Raw genomic sequence first — 17,246 nt, forward strand, 5'->3', positions numbered from 1 at the left:
TGTGCCTGCACAACTACTGTACATGACTCATTACGGCAGACACACTCCATGGAGATAAAACAGAGCCCCATTGTGTTTGCTGGTAGATGCATGTGTCACACAAAGGACGTGTCTTTCATAGACGTCTACCTTGGGTCAGATACAACCGATAGCATGGTCACGCACACAGCTTTTCTATCCTTTAACTGGGTGTAGCAACAAGAGAATATATTTGTCTTCCTGCAATTCCTGCAATGATATAGCTTCAGAAATGGGACAAATTGCTATTTTTTGTCATATACGGTGCTTAACAAATTCATTAGACCACCTGTCATAAAAACAACAAAAAACTAATATGTTAGAAATCCTGTGTAAAACTAATAATGACTGAATTCATGTTTTATACTTTGCTGAGAAGTCACAAATTAGGTAAGTAAGGTTCATTCAGGTAGCGCTTTTCACAACAAAAGAGTGCTTTGCAATACAGAATGAGTGTAATTCAGTGTAACAATCATTACTGGTAGTTTTATTTTAGCATTAAAAATATTATTTTGATTTAAGAGCTTATCCATGCTGGTGGATTAACCACTAAAGTATTTAATATAGCATCATATTAGATTTTCAATACTTTAAACATACTTTTATGTATAAAGTATTTATGGTTAGAACATAAAAGCAGTCTAATAAATTTGTTAAACACTGTATATCATATGACAGTAAGCTAGGTCTTTGACATTGTTATAGACCAAATGAAAATATCTGCACATTGTATCCGTGAAACACAGAAAACTAAACAGTGCTGTATAACTAAAAGAGCAAGTTATCTTCCAAAACAGGGTGCTGCACTTCGACAGGACTGCCCTGTATAGTAAATACAACAATACGTACAGTGCATACCAGAGCTGTATGAAGATAGCCTCTTAAGTCCAGAGAGGCAATAAAACTCAAATACCAGACATGCATGGTAAACCCTCACAGCTGGTCTAATAGCTCTCTCACAGAGAGATGCACACAGTTTCCAAACATGCTGCATAACTCCACAATTTACAGAACTTCATCACTTTAATAGAAGTAAATAAATAAATAAATGAAGTCGAGCTTACTTTTTCGACTGCTAGGAGTAAACTTTCACTGGCCCCACTGCAGACTAGAAACAGGATGGAAATGCTTTGCTGAAGCCTAACCACCCGAGTCACAGAAAGAGGAAAACAGGAACAGATGACAAGCAGAATGGAAAGAGACACAGGGACGAGGGTAGAATGAAAAGGATGGAAGTGAAAGCAAAGTGAAAAAAGATTTAGGCTAGCTTCTCTTCTTCTTACAGTGTTTGTAGTCCTCACTGTCTCTCAGGCTGCCACAGGAAGACAAGCAAAGAACATTCTTTCTCTTAAGGTGCTAAGAGCTCTCCAGTGTCCCCCCTCCTACTCTCTCTTTCCCCTCTCTCATGTCATTCTTGCACTCAGTCCCTGCACTATGAATCCCCGCCTTTGCCGTCAACACGTAATTCGCTCTGCTTTGCCTCCTTTTTTTTGCCCTCCCCCCTGCATCCTGTCCAGGCTGCGACAGGTAGGCAGAGAGAGAGTGCACTCATGCATTTTTATGTCCAAAGGGGAAACTGGAGAGAAAGGAAACTGAAGGGTGGATCATTCACTAGACTTGCAATCACACACACACCACACACACACCACACACACACACACACACGAACACACAGGTGGAAAAGTGTGTACAACACACATATTGCACTTTCAAGGGAAAAAAACACACACACCAAAAAAACAAAAACAAAAAGCAAACAAAGCATAAGGACCTTGAGCTCTCCAAATATGGAGAGGGGAATGTAAACATGGAGGCGGGCTTTGGAGAGATTGTCTGGAAAAGGGGGATGGGGACACATTGGACAAATTGCAACCTGTAACTTGAACTTGAAGGTAGAAAGAGTGAGATAGGAGATTAGATAAAGGAGACAAGAGGAAGGGAGAAAGTACAAGAAGATGAGGAGATAAAGTGAGGAGGAGTGTGTGGGAGGGCAAAGCAGAACCGTCTGTGATTGAAAACAATGTTCTTGCAAGTGTCTGTGCGGCTAACTGGCATTGCACCTTCATTACGCTTATGTGTAACGTGTAATGCCTATTTGTTTGCATTCATGTGAGCGTGTGTCTATGTGTGTTTACATGCCGCTTGTAAAAGCTCTATCTAAATTACATGGCTGACCATGGGCAGGTTTAGCAAAACAGCTGGAACCGAAGCCTTAACCTTCCACTTACAAGTGATTGTTTCAGCTGTCTCGATTTTGAGGTCTTGTTTTGTATTGTTTATTTCCTGTGTGTGAACATTTATTCCACCTAATGTATAAAAAAAATTTTAAAAACCCACACCCGCCTCCAAAACACACAGCTCTGGTCTGGCTGCGCTCTCAAAGATTGGCATTACACCCGTTCCCAGGAATGTCAAAGAGGCCTTTGTGACCACAACAGTTGTAAGCTGTCACACTGATGACCAGGCAATTACCCACAAGACTGGCCACAGCAATCTCAGGGATCTAAGGGTATTAACTACTACATAACAGCCAAAGGTACTGTAATGGAAAGGTTACCAAAAAAGCTACAAAACACACACAGATATATAAATATTTGACATATCATCACCTTGTAAAAAATTCTGGGATTGGACCTTAAATTCGAAAGATATGCTTGATGCAAATTTGCCAGGCGTGGTCTCTTCCATCTCCAGATTGCTTGGAAGAACTATGTTCCTTGGACCACTTTCTTAATTGCATTTTCAGCACAACCTTCAGACAGCAAACATCACCTTCTCTTTCAAATTGAGATAAATATTATTTAAAGGGTATCTCTGATATATTCCAGTAGTTTTCAGCAAATGTCAACAAAATACTTTTCTAGTCCATTTTTGATATCAACAAATCAGGGCACCATACATTGGTCCCTTGGGGAAAAGGCTCTTGGCAGGAATATGGCATACAGGGGGTCTCTATTTTGCAGAAGATTCAACTCACATGGTAGAGGCGCAGATAGCCATAAAAGGATTACAAGTACACAATTTAATAGTATGGGCTGTGTTAAAAGCTGGAGACGGAAAAGGATATAATATTGAAGGGGAGGTCATCGAAGTCAGAGAAGTTTTCTTTTAAAAAAGTAACAAGACAAAGTTACACCATTCCATTTGGATAAGCAAGGCCACCAGTCCTTGCCCAGTGAAATCTAACATTGGACATTACTTAAAAACAGATTAAATGAAAGTGATCACTTTTGTTTAACCTCAAACAGGATATTTTTATAAAGCTCCTGAGATACTTGCATACTGCTTTAAATTACTGTTAGTAGCTGTAATTGTGGCTGCAGTTGGCTGCTGTCGAGGGAAGCTGGCTTAACTCTGGCTGCATACAGAGCTACTGCAATCACTTTTTAAACCTCTGTCCTTCCCTAGTAGGCTACTTGAGCATTACTATAATGCTTGCTCTAGTAAAGGGTTATTTCACCAATTGTAAGCTTTTATTTTGCATTTGTTTTTCAACGCAAAAATATTCTTTACAGTCTTTGCTATTGCTATTGGTGTGGCTGTATTTAGGAGGTAGAGCGGGTTATCTACTAATCAGAAGGTTGGTGGTTTGATCATTGGCTGCTCCAGTCTACCTGCCGAAGTGTCCCAAAGCAAAATACTGAATCCCAAAGAGCTCTCTGCTGTGTCCATTGGAGTGTGAACGCTCTACTTGGGTGTAGAAACAAGGGCTTGTACAAAGGTGTGTGAATGGGTGAATAATATAAATCACAAATTCTCACTTTGGACAAAGTTAACCCAGATATTTTTATGCTTTATACTGGTCTGCTTTATTTCACTAAAAGCCTTTGTGTGAACATGAGCACGATATAGAGGGATTATGTAATCCTAGATTTTGTAACATTGGACAGGGTGGCTGTAAAGCAGGTACTAAAGCTATCTGCCCATATGGAAATTGCATCTTTACTGGTTCACTACCTGCTTAGATGTGTGTAACGTTTTTTTTAAATGTATTTATTTTTACTTTTATTTTGCGACTATTTCTCTATCACAGACATAGCTTTATTGTTTTTTTTCTTGTTGTATTTATATATACTATGTTAAAGCAGTGAAGACAAGCTAATCTATCTCCCAAAAGGGGTATTCAGATAAAATGTTATCCTGTTCAACCCTGGGTAATAATAAATTCAGAGGAAGTACAGAAATTCAAAAAACAGGAAAAGAAACTGAAAGAAGGAGAAGAATGTGGGGAATTTCTGATTAAGAAATATTAAAATACACCTCACCTGTTTCTAGACAAGATGTGTCCTGATAAGAGTCTCGTCTAACCAAAGGGTCCAAGGTGTCATAGTCCACTGTCACAGAGCGTCCATTGTGCCATAGCTCTCTGCCTGCACATGACAAACAGTGCTGGTCAGGAGTCAGTGAAACAACAACAAGACACTCAAACACTGGTGTTAGGGCAAATCCCCAACAGCCGATCCTGCAGCAAATCTGCTTCAAATATTGCTGTGAGCCTTATTTTGGGTTAGACTCTGATTTCTATCAGCTCATTAAGATCTGTGTGTCTGGATGTGTGTGTTTGTGAGTCCGGCTGTATATATTTTCCTGTGTGCACAGTATCTACAATCCAAATTCCTGTCAGGTGTGTGTGTGTGTGTGTGTGTGTGTGTGTGTGTGTGATATCTCTGTGTATTGCTTCCTGTTGAGAGGAAAGGAGTGTGACTACAGTTGATGATGGCCAGTTTGGCCGGTGTGGTGTCCAACACTGCCCCCACCTGGCTGACCGATCATTTCATTCACAGGCAATGTGTCAGAGTGTGTTATTCTTCAGTTTGACTCCTGTCTTGTCTGCTTGAATTAAAGACACATTGAAGCCTGGTGCAGCCTTTTAATCCAAATAATATGAATATAGTCTTGCTGCATCAATTAGAGAGGCTACATGTTTGGATTTTTCAAGGTTTTTCACCAAACAAGAAAATAAAAGTCAGAATATCTGAGGGGTATCGCAGAGAGACAAAAACAGTAGTTCTCCAGGCATCTTGAAGGGCATTACTAAGCTCTTCTTTGGATCTTGGGTTCACTTTCAAGTGATAATGTTGAGGTCCAGGCTCTGGGGAGGCCAATCTATGACTGACAGTGTTGCATTGGGTGATTTTCTATCCAGGTATGCTTTTACTGCACTGGCAATGTGTTTGGGGTCACTGTCATGAACCTGAATTCCAAAAGGACCTGTTGCCACTTATTTTTCACTTAAAATTAATAGAAAATTGGCCAAAATCCAAAGCAAAGTTGGAGAGCTATTACTGAAAACCATTTTAAAACTTAGAACAAAGTCCAAATGTTGCCATTAGGTTGCTGACTGACCAGTCTGTAAGCCAAGCTAACTGAAGTTAAGTTATGATAGATATATTTCAGTGCTTAAAGATGGGTGTGATAAGTGACATTTTGGGGCATATCATTGCTGGTATGATTGCCATAGAAACACCCCCAAAAAAGATCTAGCATAGTTTTTATTAGCCATTAGCATGAGCAAAGCTAGCAATCCTTTACTAACTGTACAGCACAGAGCTCATTTTCTTTTTCATTTCCTCTTGGAACATATTTATAATGTGATTTGACTAGCTAACTGCAGCTCTGGAGCAAATGACTAAACATAGTTTGTTTGGATGGCAGCGCTGATGCTTGAAAAAATGAAAATGAAAACTCTAAAAGGTTATCTATATGTCATCAAGGGCTACACAACAATCAAACAAATTACAAGTAGGCATGTTGTATAGCTGGTTGCAATACTTGTCTAAGTGTCTTGTTTTATCATCACCATTGGATTTCATCTTGTCAAATTGTGAGACTTTGCAGGAACGCTTGGAAGTATACATTTAATGTAGTCCTTATGCTAGAGTTTAAGTTGTTCCCTCAGTGCTTTTTCTGTGTGGGCCTTCAGGTTATTCATTCTATAAAGTTCTTGTCTCTGTCTATATCTATTTCACTTCCTCTTTTATTTAGGTAGTCTTCTGTCTTGCATTTTTTGCTTCTTTTGCATCACTGTCTTGATTAATTTCAACCCTGCCTGGTTCCTTTAATTGTGTATTTATAGCCAATTTCTGTTGTTCTTTTTCAGATCATCTGTTAAGCTCTCCTCATCTGCTCCCTGTTCTCTGCAGAATTTTGGATTTTGACTTTTCCCTCTGTGGACATTTGCTTTACTGCATTACAGATTTAATTAAAGGTTAGTTTTTGGTTTAATCTGCTGGTTACCGCATTACCGCATTTGCATTCTTCTGATTCCACACTTCATGACAGCTCACAAACACATATACAAAAGCAAAGAGCTGTTACACAACAAAATGCACAATCAACACAAAGATTACTCATTTTTAGTAATTTAAACATTAAAAATGTAATAATACAGAGTTACTATCTAACTTAACATGGAAACTCTCATCGATATGTTCTTTGTAAAATTCCACTATTTTATTACTTTTATTGGTAATATATGAAAAAAGAATATCACAGTAGAGTATCTTTCATGTTTTTTGGATTATCAATTTAATTCAAGAGTTAAGCTGTATGCTGACCCCAGACAAGCAGCTATCACCTAAACTCAAACAGGTAACAGGTAGCAGTAGGACTTTGTTGCTACCATTTCCAGTACAGTCGCTGTGAGGATGGCTGTGAAGTGCTCTTTGTGCTGCTTTTCAACTTTGCTGTTGGGGTTTGTGTTGATATAGAAACACTAAAAGAAAGACCTTGTGCGCCCTCATCCTCAGGATAGAGATTTGTGTCAGTGTGTGGGACTCTAGCATAATTTTTGTACTGTTAACTAATAATTATACAACGGCGCATTTCATGTCCTGTTACAGAGTAACACTAAAGTAGTGTAAGAAATGACTTTCTCCAGGAAGTAACTGAATAATTTAACACATTAGTTCGTAATAATTAGTAAAGAATTATTACTACAATAATAACTAATGTGTAATGTGCACTTATTTGGAGTAATGACTCCGAGACTGACTCTGGATCTGGCATTAACAATCTAATCTAATCTTTTCTGTATCTTATTACTGATTTAAAGAGTAGCAAGACATATTTTCTCATAGCTAGTGTGGTGATATGCAGTGTGTTCTGTGACCTGAATTATAAATGCCTGTAATAAAGGCTGCAATCAAATACTATTTAAAAAAAAAAAACTTCCTCTGTTTCTGTAAGACACCAAATATTTCATCTCACTTTCTCCATCACTAGGCCAGTGAAATTTAAAAGACTGCAGCAAACAGTGAACAAGGAGCTGGTGATGCTAATGTTATTGGTGCTGTTCCAGAATTATTCAACTCCAAATTTGGAGTGGGGCTGAGTTGCAAAGTTGCTTAAAGGCACACAGAAACTGTGGGCAAGCTAAAGTGATATAGCATTTATTTATTTGTGAAATCCGTTGCAAGGGTACAAGCTGAGCCAAAAGTGTATATATATATTTAAAAAAAAGGCAAATGTGGTTTGGCAATTAAATCAGTGCAGGTGAGCTAGACTAGACTTGATCTAACAGTATGCTTGACTTCTAGGAATCTGTGTATGAGTAATGCTTTCATATGAGTAATTTCTTTCTACCCTGACACTAATACCCATGTGCGGTACTGACCCACTATGTCTATGCTCTTCTAGGGCAACTGTCATGCAGCGTTAACTTGGCACTAGTACATTTGTGAGTCAGATCAAGTTTTATATGAAGAAGAAATCTTTCGCTTGAGACCTGCAAATACATTTCTTTTAAGATACAGTACAATGTATCTTGGTATATAGTATTGCTTTATATTTTCCTTCCAAGGAGCCAAAGTGCTTTAGAGCAATAGTTTTCCAGGCATCTGAAAGCCTTAGAACGTTTTTAGGAGAAAGTCTGACTCATTGGTGGAGGCTCTGTCATGGTTTGGAGCTGCATTTCAGCCAGTGGTGTTGAAGATTCTGACAACACCGATGGAAATATGAAAACAGAAAAGCACCAGCTGTTTTTGATCAACCATCCAGTATCATCTGAAAAGCATCTGATTGGCAACAGCTTAGTTTTTCAGCACAACAATGACCCCAAACACACTGCCAGTGGAGTAAAAGCATACCTGGATAGAAAAACTGAATATTCTCAGTCATGAACTGGCCTCCCCAGGCTGGCCTCCCCACACTGCTTCGATAATGTACTTCCACATTATCGAAGCAGTGTGGGCTCATCTCGACAGAGAACAGAAGTCAGCCAACGTTCAAAGAAGAGCTTTGAATGTCCTTGAAGAGGATAACTATTCCTGGAGACTACTTAAGAAATTACACCCAAGCTTGCCTAAGAGAGCTCAGGCTGCGTTGAAAAATAAGCTGTCATAGCAAATATTGATTTCCAAGCTTATTAGAATTGCACAAACTCAGTTTTTTACCTTATATCCTGTATTTCCATACTTGTGCAAATATTTCAATAAAGCGCTGCATCTTTTTTCTATTTCGTAAAAAAATATAAAGAAATGAGGAGTGGGTCAGGAGTTTTGAACAGTACTGTAGTTATTCTACAAATGGCAGCTGCCAAACGATCTGCTTTTAATGAGTGGTGGAGTATATAAAAATGTTTTATGTTTCTAAACAGGATCAAAAGACTTTAGCTGGCTCAATGAGAATTCTTAATATCCACCAGAAACTGCAACACCTGCATCATATTTTAACTAAAATTATGATTATGCATATACAAGCTTTACTGAAGAACACATCAAAGGAAAGTTTTTTGTGAGAGACAGCCTACCTGCAATTTTTTCAGGACTTTCAGAGAATAGCAGCTCTACTTTTCCATCTTCTGGGAACCGGGCATCTGGAATGTTAAGGGAGAGATCAGAGAGCTGGACAGTTAACTTGGCATTCTGTGCATATTTCCATGTGCCCTTCACACCTGCAGAGCTGATATGGTTCCAGGGTTAGTTCAGGTAGATGGAGAGCAGACTGGCTGATAGATTTATCAGTTACTGATTAAGCTTGATAGTGGTGCTGCACTAAGACTGCACCTGGCAGTGTGTAGGCTGAGGTAGCAGGTCATAAATACCTTCTCTGGCACAGTCAAGGTCCGCCTTTGAGAAAGTGAGGGCGTGTCCACATATGAGGCCCGTGTGAAACTGGAGCCGGAAGACGACCTGACGACTAGCTGACCGGCTGTTTTTGTCATAACAAACCACCTACAAACAGACAGTGAGACGGTAATAAAAACAAATAAAAAATAAAACATGACTGTTCGTTTTTTTTGTAAAGACTTTTAAAAAGTTACATTTAAAATTTAGGCAGATTAAAACAAAGATAGATTTGGGTCTGGCATTAGACAGAATGGTCAGTTCTGTTTAACTTGTCCTGTTGGTGCTCAAGCAAAAAAATGTACACTCATGCATACATGCAGATGCACAAATAAACCATTAAAACCATATATATATACATATAACTGCAAGTGCAATATTCAAATAATGCAACACAGATGTGTCCTCCAATTACAGAAATGTTTATTATTATTAGTAGTAGTAGTAGTAATAGTGCCGGAGGGGTTAGACATGGGGCTAGATATTCAAAAATCAGTCCACAGGGGAGCATTCGATTCAGGTGAAAAGTTTTAATAAACTTTTCATTCATGAAAGTTCATATTTCTTGAAGAATGAAAAATTCAAAATCAACACATGTTCAAAAAATTGTTTACAAAATTAAACAATAGCTCCTTACTCTTGTGTAAACATCTGCTCATCAGTTAGCTGATAAAAATCAAAATATACAGAGTATCACAACTCACCATGATGTCCCCTTTGAGCAGCTGAGCGGGCTGAAGCACAATGTAGAGGCGATCTGTCTCAGCTGCATTAACATGGCTGAGATGAACATGAGATGCACATATTAGTACCTTATGCTTTATGTAAGCTCCACGGTTACTGTGTTTACTGTGTGTAGATTATGTATTTCTTACTAAATTGGAGACGTGCAAACAGCTTGTAGACTTTGGTAGACCCTCAAGAACAGGAAACATCCTGAGACAACATCAACAGAGATATTATAATTCAAGTTAAACAGGGTAGTTTAAGAAAACTTTGACTAAAGATAGACAGATAAAGCAAGTTCACAACAACAGTGACTCCAAGGCACTTTATATAGCAAGGTAAAGACTTAGACCGTCACTTTTCAAGCACTTCACAGTGGACAGCAGCAGTCTTTGGTGTACAGGCTGGGCACACAGCCTTACACTAGGAACACTCAGAGAACCCTAAGAATCCATTTACAGATTTTTTTTTTTTTTTTTCATTTTCTGTTACAATAACATGCAAGGCTCACCTTGGTTTTCACTACCTTGCTGAATTTTGAAATTGTGTCATGTTATGTGTAAAGATCTGATCGAGGTGTTGAGGATCTCTAGATTAAAACAATGGGTATCTTGCTAGGCTCATAAAGGCTCAAATCACATCTCTCCTTCCTCTACATTGCAAGGGAATGTCACAAACTGCAGTTGGTGAAATAACCACTTGAGGCTCGCTCCAAAACAAAAAATCCATAGATTTTCATGTCAAAATGGCTGAAATAAACAGACTGGTATAAAAAAAAGGTTTTGATTCCTATGACTACTTTTTCACTTTCAATGTTTATTTAGCTCACCTGTTTTAATTTTAATAAGCCATAAAGTTATGCACAAGTTTACCTTGTTGAGTTGTACATTCAGTTTTTTGGGGTGTGTCTTAAGTCTGTTTTTAATCAGCTCATATCTGCGTCCCATAATCTTATAGTGAACTACAAATGAGCTTTGCTATCCCAGCTATCCCAGGTTAAATATATGGTCACAACTAATTGAAAAAAAAAAAAAAAGAGAAAAAAATCAGGATTGCATGAGCTAAAATGCCAAACCTGTTTGTGCTGCTTACCTCCATCTGGTCTTAGTTTGGGGAGACTATAAAGAACAACACAGAGCAGGAAAGATGGAGAAGGAGACATCTTTAGTCTGCCTTTTAATATGCTGCCCAGCATCCATACATACCTGAAAAAGCAGAAAGAAAGTCTGTATCTATAACATTATTAGAAATGGAAGACAGTATAGTTAGATTTTCACTGAATTCCCTGGTTCCATTGGTTCTCAGTAGCTTTATTATGTTAACTGTTTCACAAAACGGTCAATCAGGTGATCAATGAGCATGCGATCTGAGGTCAATGGCAGATGTTTTGGTCACAGAGCAGAGGTTTAGAGTTGAACCACAGTTGAACTTTGACCTCCAGGAATCAGTCATGTAAATCTTTACCGTTTCTGTGAAGGGGTCATAAGAGCAGAGAGCGTGTCATTGTAGAACCTCCTCATGGCGAAATGGTCGAGGGAAAGGTCTGCACTGAGAGACAGACACATTTTTAGATAATGTTCTAGTGTTTCATGTTGATGTGTGTGTATATATATGTATAAGAGTGAGGTGTTCAAGTATGGAACACATGCACTGTCAACGTGTCTGAAGTTTCCTCTTTTTCTGCATTTTTTTTTTAGTGATTTGCCTCAAATTGAACTTTCCCAACATGCCATAATAAGATGTGGCAAAACAAGGACATCATTTTAATAGTTCAGCTGTGGACCATAAAATCACACATAAGCTATATGATGATGCTATGAAGGCTCTTGTGTTTGCTCAGAGTCGGTGTAAATGTATTCACTGGTGTCCAACAGAAACAGGATCCCTGCCCAAAAATCAAACATAATCACAGTTCAAAGTCTCTACTGTCAGCCGTGCTGCCCTTTGCCTGGTGGAGACACGCAGCAGATCAGCCACTATTCCCTCTGTCTATTGTTCAATCAGCACTCTTTGATCTGCAAACATGTCCAGCACTAAATGTCACTACTGGCGCAATACTTCACAGCTCCATTTCCTGCACTTTGATGTAATCAGAGATAACATTACCAACATGTGAAGTCCAGAGCCTGAAAGGTTTTTTGGACACAACAACATATGAAAATATTCTTTTTGCATCACTCCGAGAAGTCCATTTTATGAGAATTTAGGATGAATCCTTTGCAAAACTTCAATATCTGTATCAAAATGTAAGGTTATACTCCCAAGAAGAGAAGAGGCCTGTGTTTAGGCCTGATCCCAAATTTTAAAAGACGGTTTATTGATCCAGCTATCCGTGCATAGTTTCTTGATTTATTTCAGAAGCCAAACACCAAAATGAAACAAAAAAGTTTATACTAACACTGTTGCAGAAGGTCTCAAAAATGTTTTAGTCCTGCTTAGTTTCTCCCTTCTCTCTAGTTCATCCAAAAACCAACTTAAGGTTTGACCCTGGAGATGTGTAACACTTCTCTCATATAAAGCCTAGACCGGTGTTGGGCAACCAAGCCTCTGGAGAACTTCAGGACATGTTGAGGTTGTTTAGCCATTTAAATCAGCTGTGTTGGATCAAGGACACATCTAAAACCTGCAGGACACCGGCCCTCGAGGCCTGGAGTTGCCCACCCCTGGCCTATTATCTTACTGTAGGATGAACTCCTTTGAAAAACCTCGAAAACTGACAGCAGGCTACATTTTATAAACAAATATGGCCTGAACCCAGTATGATGACTAGGGTGATCTAGATCCCTTTATATTAACTCCACCCCAAGGACACTAGTGTAAGATGAGACCTAAGCCATGTGATATTGCTTTGTTTTACATAATGGCAGTGCAGTTATTTAGTCCCAATGCACAACCAATATCCAGCACAGCAGAAACTTTCCCTGCTGTTTAAAAATTCAGTGTTACCTGGCTGAGATGGAGGTGAAGTGAATGTAGGATGCCACCAAAACTCCAAGTCGACCTTTTCCTCCCTGTTAGGAACAGTCAAAGGATCAGGATAAATAAAATTTAGGTGCTTACGTACATCGCACAAATGCCTTTAGAGAACATGCCAGTGTCAGTGACTACAGTGATGTTTACCCTGCAGTGTAACACGAGGACATGCTTTAGATGGGCGTTCAGCCAGTTCTCTATTGCTGTGCACACACCGATGATCTGATCCAGGCTGGGAGCCAAGAGATCCACCCATCCTGTGTCCAAAACCTGACGGAAAAAGCCCCAGTTGCGCTATAGTACCTGCTTACAGTTTTACATTGTGACATTTAAACTGAGTGCATTAGAATTACCTTGTGGTTGAGTCTGCTCACAGTGTCATGCTTCCGGGAGAGGTTGATGAGCTGAAAAAAGGGTTGTTTGCATGAGATAAAATAAATCAATCACTTCTGCTGGTTGCATACAAGATTTTTCTGTGGTTTAACATTTATTAACTAACATTTAACCTTACAGTTACCTGAATGTTTGCATCTAGGTATGAGGAACATGATGATTAGGGAAGCAAGGTCAAGTAAGGAACTTTTATAATATTTATCCTAATATAGAGCTATATGTAACTTATAAAACATATCCAGTCATTCAAGGACAGAAAACAAAGACTTACAGAAAACAAAGACAAACATAAGACAAATTATACTACAATGAAAGGAAGAGTGTAATGAGAAAAATGATAAACTAAATAAAATGTTTTAAGTTTCTCATAGTATGCATTTGATTTGTGTTATGTGGTTGTTTTGATGCTTTCCATATTGTTTTGGAATAAAGAAATTAGTAAAACAACTGAATGTACGAACGGGAAGCGTCATAATTGTTTAAATTATATTTAATTTTTTATAAAAGCAGGCCACTGTCTCTCAAATCTCTGAATCAGTTTGGTTTGCTTTTCAATTACCTTTAAAAATAACATTTCTCTAGCTACCTTTATCTCATCTACTTGTCTCACCATGTAGTTTTGTCCATGCTTGGACTGCAGCATGGGAATAATCTCCCATAGGTTCTGCAGATAGATCTCCTCTGGACACCCGGGAGGGGAGTATATGGTAATGATACGTTCAGTGATGTAGGTCAGATCCATTCTATGTGCTTCCTCCATAGTTGGTTTCAGTCACACAGTTGCCTGCAAAGACCCAAGTAGTGATACAGAAGGTGAAAAAAAGAATAGCTGAAGAAAATTTAGAGAAGTGAGACTTGCTTGTGTCACATCGGCTGCACTTCTGCATTTCAGCTTACACAGCATGGGACTGAGTTCAAATGCGATCAGTCTTACAAAGCCTTTTACACGATGTGTTGCTAAAACAAAGCAAGGTCATGGACAACCAAAAGCTTAGTCACCGGAAGCCTTACTGAGCTTGCAACCACAGAAGAGTTAACAATGAGCCACAAACACCAAATCTTAACCTCATTACTCATCAGCACTAAACCTGAAAACACTGATTCTGACAAGACATGGAAAATGTGGCTGAGCTGTTTTCAGTCTCATGACTGGAACAGCTTGACAAAGGTCTTTTTTTAAGTTTTAAGCATTACTGGCCCTATATTTCGAAAAAAGAAAAGTCATATCAGCAGGAACCTTTTGACTAGCTATGCTACTTTGTTTTCTGTTCCGTTATTTAGCTGACAAAGTCAGTCATTTCACTCAGTTTCTCTTTAAAATAGGAACAAGTGGGTACTAAAAATGATAATTCTAGAAAGACAGTAGCACCTCTTAGAGTTTTTAAACATGTTGATATCCATTTCAAGTGTATAAATAAATGTTTTGAACCTGATGAGATTTACTACTAAAAATGCTTTTTGCTAACTAACACTTCACTATGTGGACAGCAACTAATATTCATACTATATTACACATGTAACATTAGTATAAAATGTCGAAGTAGCTTTCTGTCCTTAATAACATGCTTTAGACATTTACTTTTGACGCCATTTTTAGACCATATATAATGTTAACAACTCAGCAAGTCACAAATCAAAATTTTGTCACATTAATGCAAATATTGTAATAAGTTATAGAATTCTTCATCACTTAAAGTTATTGACAGTGATATAGTGGATAAGTGGATATAACCTGTAGTAACAAAAAGGCAGCTTCCATCTTCTACGACATCAGTAAATAATTTAAGTTTATGGGTTTTGCTGTTATTTTCAGGTCAAAGAGAGAACATTATGTCAATTTTCATGAATTTCCAAGAATTTCAGAGAAGAATCATCCTTGACATGCTCAACCAATGAATGTGCCGTTTCATAGTAAGAACTCAAAACAAAAATGTGCAAAAAATATATATAAAAACATGTTAAAAGCAATAGCAGAGAGGTATCGTTTGACTGTGTTTATATATGTTTATATATATATAATATTTTTATTGTCAGTTGTGAAAGTGTGAAAAGTTAAGCTGAAAAGCTGCACATACAAAATTATATTAAAATTAGAACAAAGAAATAAAAGGTCTACCCTTTAAAATCCATTGGATAGTCAAGTTACTTGAAAAAAGTAATCAGTAACTAATTACTGATTACTTCCCCAAAAAAGTAATCCCATTACTCTACTGATTACTTATTTTCAAAAGTAATTAATTACTTAGTTACTTAGTTACTTTTTAAAAACACGATTTACAACCTGAATAGGTGATAAAGCGATAGATCTTTCAGCCCAATTCTACTTTTTCTGCATAATCCATCATACAAAATGTAATCAAATGGAAAAGTCTCTTTTTTAACTTGTTTTATTCGTTTTATTCTTTTAACTTTATGCATCAAACAAAAATTAAACTATAAGCAACATTCTCTGACTTGAATAAATTAGTTTAACATTTAAACCTATTTTCTACACATTCCAGCACATAAAAAAAAAAAAAAATTGTGTTTACACTCAGTCTTTCAAATAGATGCAAGTAAAACACAGCAGAAAATAAATAAAGCCAAAGACTCAGCGGTCCTGTTGCTCTATTTTCACCTGTAAAGCAGGACTGTGGTAGGCGGAGGTTTACCCTGGTGCAGGTGTGCCGCGGTCAATGGAAGAATCCGCGAGTTTCTCTGTGAATTTCCCATTACGTGATAGGGCACTCAGTGCTTGCTCGGAAGTTTAGGGGTTTTTTTCGCTGTAAAAAGAAGTTTTCTTCCCACGCACAACGGACACTAATGTTTTTGTCCCTTTTTATGGAATCAAACTCAAAGTAAGGTCAGTACTTCCACGCTTTAAACGCTGCACGCTCATACTCTCTCCCGCACTCGATATGTGATCCATTGTTGATCTGCACACAGCTGTTGTCACTAACTGCGCACTCGCTTACGTCACTGTCGTGAGACATTCTCGCAAAAAAATCACGGTTTTAGTAACGCAGTGTTCCTAGGGGAAAGTAACGGTAATCTAATTACCGTTTTTGCAATAGTAATCCCTTACTTTACTCGTTACTTGAAAAAAGTAATCAGATTACAGTAACGCGTTACTGCCCATCTCTGATATCTAGAGGAGTGATACCCACACACAGTAGAAGAGAAATTAGTGTGACAAGAGCAGTGGTTGACCTGCTTTTATCTTGACCATGTGACCACAGCAAAGTAAACAGAGACAGGCATTTTCATTGAAACAACATACAGGAATAATCTACTGCAGCAGCAGCCTGCGTCATTAAAGGAACTACATTTTTTTTAATTTAGCTGCCAAAAATTAAGCTCTAAGTTATGTTGTGTGTCCAAGAACTGCGTAAAAAAAAAAGTCTTCAGGACGTTTTGGAGAATGATACAGTTTTTGGGTTTTTTTGTTATTATGTTGTCTCCAATTTTGAGTGTAGTAAGCAAAAAAGACTGGCAAAGGACCAGGATTTGTAAACCTCAAGCTGCTCAAGACTGAACCTGAGAATCTAGAGTTCTTCAACAATGAAAGAAATGAATATGCTAGGATAGCTGACAGCTTTACTGTAGCCTCTAAAGACTAAATGGCAGCAGAGAGATGCAAAATAAGTGCAAACAGACATGAACAAATTGCAAAGAGATGCAAAATGAGCTGACATTGATGCGAAATGACTCCAAAGAGACACAAAACCACTTAAGAGAAGCAATAGGCTGCTACAGCCTATCTCAGGTACCACAGGCCAACAGGTGGGGTACACCCTGGACAGACCACTAGCCTGTTACTGGGCCAACACCTAGAGACAGACGACTTTTTTTCTTCTTTCATTCACACCTGTGGGAAATTTAGAGTCACCAATTAATGTAACCACACTAACTCCATGTGTTTCTACTGCGGGTGGAAGCCGGAGTACCAAAAACTAAGGGGAGAGGACGCAAAAACATAAAGACAGACTAAGAACAACACAAAGACAAAAAAAGGACTAAAAAGAGATAGCTAATGCTTAAAATGAGATACAAATCAGATAGAGTTACAAAATTACTATAAATAGATAAAAA

At 38.1% G+C, this 17,246-nt stretch overlaps 1 protein-coding gene across 4 annotated transcripts in view; it reads right to left on the minus strand.

The window, feature by feature from the left end:
* The window catches only part of LOC146555174 (tensin-3-like), a 56,342-nt gene that overhangs the window by 37,752 nt on the left and 1,344 nt on the right, over positions 1-17,246 (minus strand). For 2 of the 4 annotated variants that reach the window (XM_085251104.1, XM_085251102.1), the window contains exons 2-12: positions 13,786-13,959; positions 13,136-13,186; positions 12,930-13,052; positions 12,756-12,820; positions 11,274-11,357; positions 10,902-11,014; positions 9,959-10,019; positions 9,788-9,863; positions 9,062-9,191; positions 8,768-8,833; positions 4,284-4,388 (exon numbers count right to left, since the gene is read on the minus strand). In XM_085251104.1, the coding sequence (XP_085107230.1) occupies positions 4,284-4,388; positions 8,768-8,833; positions 9,062-9,191; positions 9,788-9,863; positions 9,959-10,019; positions 10,902-11,014; positions 11,274-11,357; positions 12,756-12,820; positions 12,930-13,052; positions 13,136-13,186; positions 13,786-13,935 (1,024 nt within the window). In that variant the 5' untranslated portion in view covers positions 13,936-13,959. Of the gene's footprint in view, positions 1-4,283; positions 4,389-8,767; positions 8,834-9,061; positions 9,192-9,787; positions 9,864-9,958; positions 10,020-10,901; positions 11,015-11,273; positions 11,358-12,755; positions 12,821-12,929; positions 13,053-13,135; positions 13,187-13,785; positions 13,960-17,246 lie in introns of those variants that run through there. The other 2 variants (XM_085251105.1, XM_085251106.1) reach the window with 2 other exon arrangements.

The sequence above is a fragment of the Mchenga conophoros genome, linkage group LG17 (assembly GCF_057382185.1).
Source record: "Mchenga conophoros isolate Kocher_MC1m ecotype Shallow Benthic linkage group LG17, M_conophoros_male_GT1.1, whole genome shotgun sequence".
NCBI lineage: Eukaryota > Metazoa > Chordata > Actinopteri > Cichliformes > Cichlidae > Mchenga > Mchenga conophoros.